Source organism: Leptonychotes weddellii, unplaced genomic scaffold (genome assembly GCF_054177405.1).
Source record: "Leptonychotes weddellii isolate Sample4059 unplaced genomic scaffold, ASM5417740v2 HiC_scaffold_13171, whole genome shotgun sequence".
NCBI lineage: Eukaryota > Metazoa > Chordata > Mammalia > Carnivora > Phocidae > Leptonychotes > Leptonychotes weddellii.
The window spans coordinates 1-5,832 of record NW_027711177.1 but is presented as its reverse complement, the minus strand read 5'-3'; the positions used below and the strand labels follow the sequence as shown (position 1 = coordinate 5,832).

The window sequence follows — 5,832 nt, the reverse complement described above, 5'->3', positions numbered from 1 at the left end:
TGTGTCCTCTGAAGAGAGGACTGGTGGGAGATCGGATGGCTGGGGCCGCCAGGAAGGTTTGAAGGAGACCCTCCCTCTCCATGTCTGTTGGCTGAATTGTGGCCCTGAGACTGTCCATGTGCCCCTGAGCATCCTGGGCAGCCTGTGTGCTCTGCCTGGGGACTTTCCTATGGTCACCCTACCTCCCCCATGGTGGTGCCAGGCAGGGAATGGGGAGCTGCACACGGACCCCTGACAGGTCAGGGACCTCCTAGGGCCCTAGTAGGAGCGGGCAGGACAGAACTGGCACGTGGGAGCGACCCAAAAGTGTCTGCTGGAGAAAGGGATGGAAACCAGGCTCCTCCACCTCCTTAGCTAAAGCCAGCTTCAGGGTTTTTTTGTGTGTTTTCTGCATGTCCCTATGTCACCCTTTGGCGGCGATTCTCGGGGCAGCACCAGGAATGCTGCCTAGGCTCCCAAGGATGTGAGTGGGACGGGAGCCCTGGGCACAGGTGAAGGACTGGGCAGCCCGGGTCCTGGACTCTGTGGGTCCTAGACTGCCTGACTCCATCCCAGGGCAGGGTGAGCCATAGCAGAGCACAGGCACTGACCGGAAGATTCCTGCTCCCGTGTCAGGAGAATTGTCCCCCCAGAGGGAGGTGCTCCCTCAGCAGGAGCTCTCTGTCCTTAAGATTTCAAGGAATGACCTAGTAGGGGTCTCTTGAGACCACTTTACTATTTTTTTAAACTAAATTCTATGTCACACATGGGGCTCAAATTCATGATCCAAAGATCAAGGGTTTTATGCTCCAGGCACCTGGGTGGCTCTGTTGGTTAAGCATCTGCCTTCAGCTATGGTCATGATCTCAGGGTCCTGGGATCAAGCCTCCCATCGGGCTCCCTGCTCAGTGGAAGTCTGCTTCTCCCTCTCCCATTCCCCCTTCTTGTGCTCTCTTGCTCTCCCTCTCCCTCACATAAATAAATAAAACATTAAAAAAAAAATACAGTAGCATGCTCTATTGACTGAGCCAGCCAGGTGCCCCTGGGGAAATTTCTGCTAAGAGAAATTACCATTCACCAAAAAAAGGGCCAAGGAGGGGATGAGTCCTCTTTATTCAGATCCTTTCAGATCATCCCTGGTGGGCCAGGGGTCAGGACACTTTCCCTGGGAACCCCCACTTCCTGGGAAATGGGGGCCTTTGTCCTGGGTTCAGGGCAGCCTGTTGGGGTCTCCAGAAATCAGGAGGGACCTGACCCTGGGTCCATGTCCCTGAATATCTTCAGGGCTTAGAGCTAGTTCTCTGGCTCAGGCTGCAGCTCCTGACTCCACCTAGAGTCTGGGGTCCCAGGAGGGCCCTGGAAGGAGCAGTTCCCAGGGGAAACTAAGAAGCCATTTCTGCTTTGTGGTTGATCTGGCAATAAATGTTTGTGTTGGGGTGTCGTAATTCCTGTAAAAGAAGAAGAGGCCTCTGAGCCCCTGTCATCTTCTTAGAACATTTCTGGGTGACTTTCAGGTTCTAGGCCCACCTGGGCTGCTCTCTGGGAGCCTGGCTGTGTGGTAGGTGTCTGCCCCAGGCCCCTCCTTCCTCCAGGACAATGCCCTGTCCCCCTTGCTCTCCTGTTTCCTGAACCTGAAAACACAGCCAGGGGCAGGATGGGCGCAGATCTTCGGCCCCCTTGGGCTTCAGGGACCAGAGCAGTCATTGACCACACTCACCTGGTAGATGGGAATGGCTGTGGTGGGGCTGGGCAGGGAGTCCTAAACAGGAGACAATGGGTATTGGTAGTCAAAGAGGCAGCGTCATTTCTCTACAGAAGTGACCACTTCTGCCTCTGGAGCAGCCTTCTCCAAGCCTGCTGACCCACACCCCAGGCCCCGACCACTGCCCAGGACCCCTGGCTGATGCTCCCAGTGCCCGCCCTGCCCCTGGCTGGACTCCAGGGTTCTCCTTTGGCCAGCTCAGGGGAGCAGGGACAACTCAGGACATGCTGGGGGGTGGTCCTGCCCCTGAAGAGGGTCCAATCCTGGCCAAAACAGGGCTTGCCTTGTCCTGGCTACTCTGAGGGAAGCAAGGTCTGCTCTGTGCTGCTGAATTGGCTGGTTGCTCTGCCTTGAGTCTGCACAGCCTGGACCCCAGTGGAAAGAGTGGTGCAGGGGGTGGGCTTACCGGGGATGCGGAGCTGCAGGCTGGACCATGGCCTGGGCACAGAGACAGGAGTTAGCACCAGGGCTGTGAAGAAGCTTGGGGCCACCCTCCAGGAGGGGACAGGTCCTCAGCTCTCAGAGAACAGGGAAGCAGGAGCACCTCCCAGGGACAGACCCACTGGCCATGTTAGGGCCCGTGAGGTCAAGGTGCTGACCTATGACCTAGATTCCACAGGTCGGGGTGTATGGCCATTTGAGGTCCCCTGAGCTGAAGCCACATAGAAAGGGTCAGAGGCCCTGGGGAGCGACTGGCAGGAGTGGACAATGTGGGCAGGACTTCGGGGCTCCGGGTCCCACCCACGCTGAAGATACTCACAGGGGGTGGATGCTGGGCAACAGAGCTCTCTGAGATCACGCCAGCCACTGGCCCTAGGAAAGATCAGGCTTACGTGTGAGGGGTGCAGGGAGAGGTCACAGCTTTGGTGTCAGAGCAGGGGACAAGCAGGATCCTCATTCCAGGCAGGGGTTAGAGACCCCCTCTCTCCACCAGTGCTGATTAGGAGAGGACAGGCCCAGGAGAGGGGATAAGGAAAGCCTTTGGAGCATGTCCTCGGCCCAGAGGGGAAGACACTCAGGCTGATGGGCATCTAGGAGAAAGTGTGCAGAAAAAGAATGGAGGACCCAGGAAAGGAATCAAACATGAGGGTTTGTCTGAGTGGAAGGGTCAAGCCTGCAGCTACGTGTGCAGGACAGTTGGGGAGCCCCAGGTAAGCTGGATCCCTGAATGTGGTGCCCCTGCTGTGGCCAGACCCTCGCCCCCTCAGGCCAGGAGATGCTGAAATGTGACGGCAGCCCGTCCTCTATCTCCATCTGCCTGGACAAGAGGCATAAAGGACATTCCAGGACCTCCCCCTGGCCGAGCCCAGGTTCTCTGCTCTCACAGATCAGGGGCTGTGGTTCCTGCATCTGCCATTTGGGGGATGAACTCACCTGGACTGTCAGGCTCTTCTACTCTCCATTGTGTGACCTTGACCAGGACCAGCCTCAGATCCTGAGGTTTAACTCTCCCTCACAGGGCATGTAGACATAAATAAACCATGGGAGGTGCCATTTACCAAGCACTTAGTCCTGTCAGCACCACTGTAGGTTTGCCAGTTGAACCAGGAAAACCATGATGGGCTGTTTCCTAGTTGTCCCTAATTTATAACTGAGGAACATTTGAAGGATTCACTGGTCAGCAGCTGGTTAGGAAGGAGCCAGATGGAATGAGAGGGAAAATTCAGAGGGCTGTTCGGCGGCCTGGAAGAGCCAGACCAGAATCCTAGGTCAGGATGGGGTCCCCTCCTGGCCCAGGGTCAGCTGGGGGACAGGATCAGTGTGTGGGAAATGCCATCGTATCTTCCAGTCCTTGTGCGGAGCAGGAGACAACCCAGGGCGGCCGCCAGTGCCAGTCCGACCAGGACCCCGACTCCAATGCCAACGATGGACCCCACAGGGAGGCCTGTGGTGCTTCTTTCATCTGAAATAAGAAGAAAAAGGGAGGGGAATGAGTCCCAGGTCAAATCAGAAGCCAGGAGGGGCCGTAGGGGAAGGGTCTGGTTCAGAAGGAAGGAAAGGCCACTGAGGTCTGGGTGGTGTGTGTGTTGTGACCACCATGTCCCACCCCCTCGACCGCTGCATTGTTTCTGTTCCTCAGGGAAACCCTGGACTTGCTTGAATCCTCATGTTGTGCCCCCACCCTCGGGCCAGTGCCAGTGTCCTGTTCATTTTCCTCTCACATTATGCCTCTTCCCCTGGGTCATCCTTTCCATTACTATCAATGTTCTTTTTTTTTTTTTAAGATATTATTTATTTGACAGAGAGAGACACAGCGAGAGAGGGAACACAAGCAGGGGGAGTGGGAGAGGGAGAAGCAGGCTTCCTGCTGAGCAGGGAGCCCGATGCGGGGCTCGATCCCAGGACCCTGGGACCATGACCTGAGCTGAAGGCAGACGCTCAATGACTGAGCCAACCAGGCTCCCCTACTATCAATGTTCTTAGAGGGAGGCCCCTACCTGTCCACTCAACACTAATTAAAGAGAATAACATTAGCTGACTGCTTTTGAGGTCAGCTCTGTGCCAGGCACGTGGGAAATGCTTTATGTTTATCTCATCTGCTGCTGTCCCTGCCCATGAGGGGGCAGGTGTCACCCCCTACTGTGCAAAATGAACATCCGAGTATGTAAAGGGCTTTAGTAAATCAGTGAAGGTCAGAGAGTTGTAATGTGATCACACAATACTTAATCCCAATTCCCCGAGATATTACAGCTAGTAACAAAAACGTTAATAACAAAAGAACAATAGCTACTAAATTTGATTGAGCCTGATTCTGTGTATGATGCGTCTCAGGATTTCATCTCATGAATTCATATTAACAACCCTCACAACAGCCCTAAGATCTAGCTGTTCTTTCCAGTTTTAGAGATGAGGAGACTGAGGCTCAGGAGGTTGAGCATCTTGCCTGAGTTCCAACAGCTGGTACATATCAGATGCTAACAAGATGCTAACAAGATTCATCTAATTCCAGGGAATTCTATCCACATTGTCCTAGAGGCTCTGAAGGAGGCTCCCACCGCCTACGGGCCTGCATCTATTACACACCCCCTGCCAGTGAAATATACAGGGAGGAGGAGGAGAGGTTGAGGGTCACTCACAGCTCACACCCAGCCTGATGGAGTCACTTTTGCTGCAACTAACTGGGTTGGAGACCTCACACTGGTAATTCCCGGCATCCTCCTTCCTGACAGGGAGTATGGTGAGGGTGCTGTTGTCCTAGGACAGCTTCATCCTCTCCATGAGCTTCAGACTCTGGCCATTGATGAACCAGTGGATGGAGACCCCAGTGTTATTTGTGGAGCAGGTCAGGACCACAGAGTCCTTATCTTCTGTGACTATAGTGTTGTAGGCCTGGACAGTGGGCTGGGCCACTGGCTCTGTGGGGAAACACAGAAGGTGATGGAATGAGAATGGGCCTGGGGCCTTGGGTCACACTCCTTCCTCTGAGATGCCAGCCATTCCCAGGGCCCCAGCGAGATGTGTAAATGTGCCCCAGAGGATGCCCCTGCTGTCTACAGAAGGATGAGTGTCTTTGTTCAGGTGACGATCTATAAGGAGAGGCCCTTACCTCCCCCTCTGACCCTCAGTCATGTGTCTGCTCTGCCTGGACATCTCTGTAGTATCAGCACCAGGAACGTCTTAGCCCATGTGTCCAGCAACATTGTTATCATCAGGAAGAGCTGAGACCAATGACCAAGCAGAGAGCAAGGAGATGAACAGGAAGCAGGGGTGGTGAATGAATTAATGATCCTCTTCAGAGAGGTGTCCTGGGTGCAGGATCCTAGGAGGTCTGGCCACACAGGCTCCCTGCCCTCCAGCGGGAGAGACTCCCACACTGTTCACTCCTTCCCTCCTAAGCAAGAGCAACCGAGTTTGTTACACGTGGACCCTGTGCTGATTTCAGGTGTAGAGTCAGGAGGACAAGGCAAATTTTTTCCCTGACACCCCAGTGGGAGAGACAGGAACACACCATGAAAAAATCAGATCTCAAGTCCAGCACAGGGAGGTGAGGACTGGGCATCTGGGGGTCGGCCGGATCATTCTGCCTCTGATTGTTGATGCAGGTCATATGGTTCTAGAGTAAACACGGAGTGAGCCTCCAGTTGCCGTCA

At 54.6% G+C, this 5,832-nt stretch overlaps 1 protein-coding gene across 1 annotated transcript; it reads right to left on the bottom strand.

Annotated features, from left to right (window-relative positions):
• Nucleotides 1-1,435: 1,435 nt before the first annotated feature.
• On the bottom strand, nucleotides 1,436-3,927 carry LOC145718277 (cell adhesion molecule CEACAM4-like). The gene is made up of 5 exons (XM_081809748.1): nucleotides 3,904-3,927; nucleotides 3,527-3,810; nucleotides 2,502-2,557; nucleotides 2,148-2,179; nucleotides 1,436-1,738 (listed from the first exon to the last, which is right to left on the bottom strand). Exons 1-5 carry the CDS (start codon nucleotides 3,925-3,927, stop codon nucleotides 1,664-1,666), a joined length of 471 nt encoding a protein of 156 aa, XP_081665874.1. The 3' UTR covers nucleotides 1,436-1,663.
• Nucleotides 3,928-5,832: the final 1,905 nt, after the last annotated feature.

Coding starts and splice junctions, on each gene's coding strand:
- LOC145718277 (XM_081809748.1), bottom strand. CDS start 3,927: ATGACCCAGGGGAAGAGGCATAAT. Junction 3,811..3,903: donor CCCAGGGGAAGAGGCATAAT/GTGAGAGGAAAA, acceptor CCTGAGGAACAG/AAACAATGCAGCGGTCGAGG. Junction 2,558..3,526: donor CTGCTCCGCACAAGGACTGG/AAGATACGATGG, acceptor CCTGATCTTTCC/TAGGGCCAGTGGCTGGCGTG.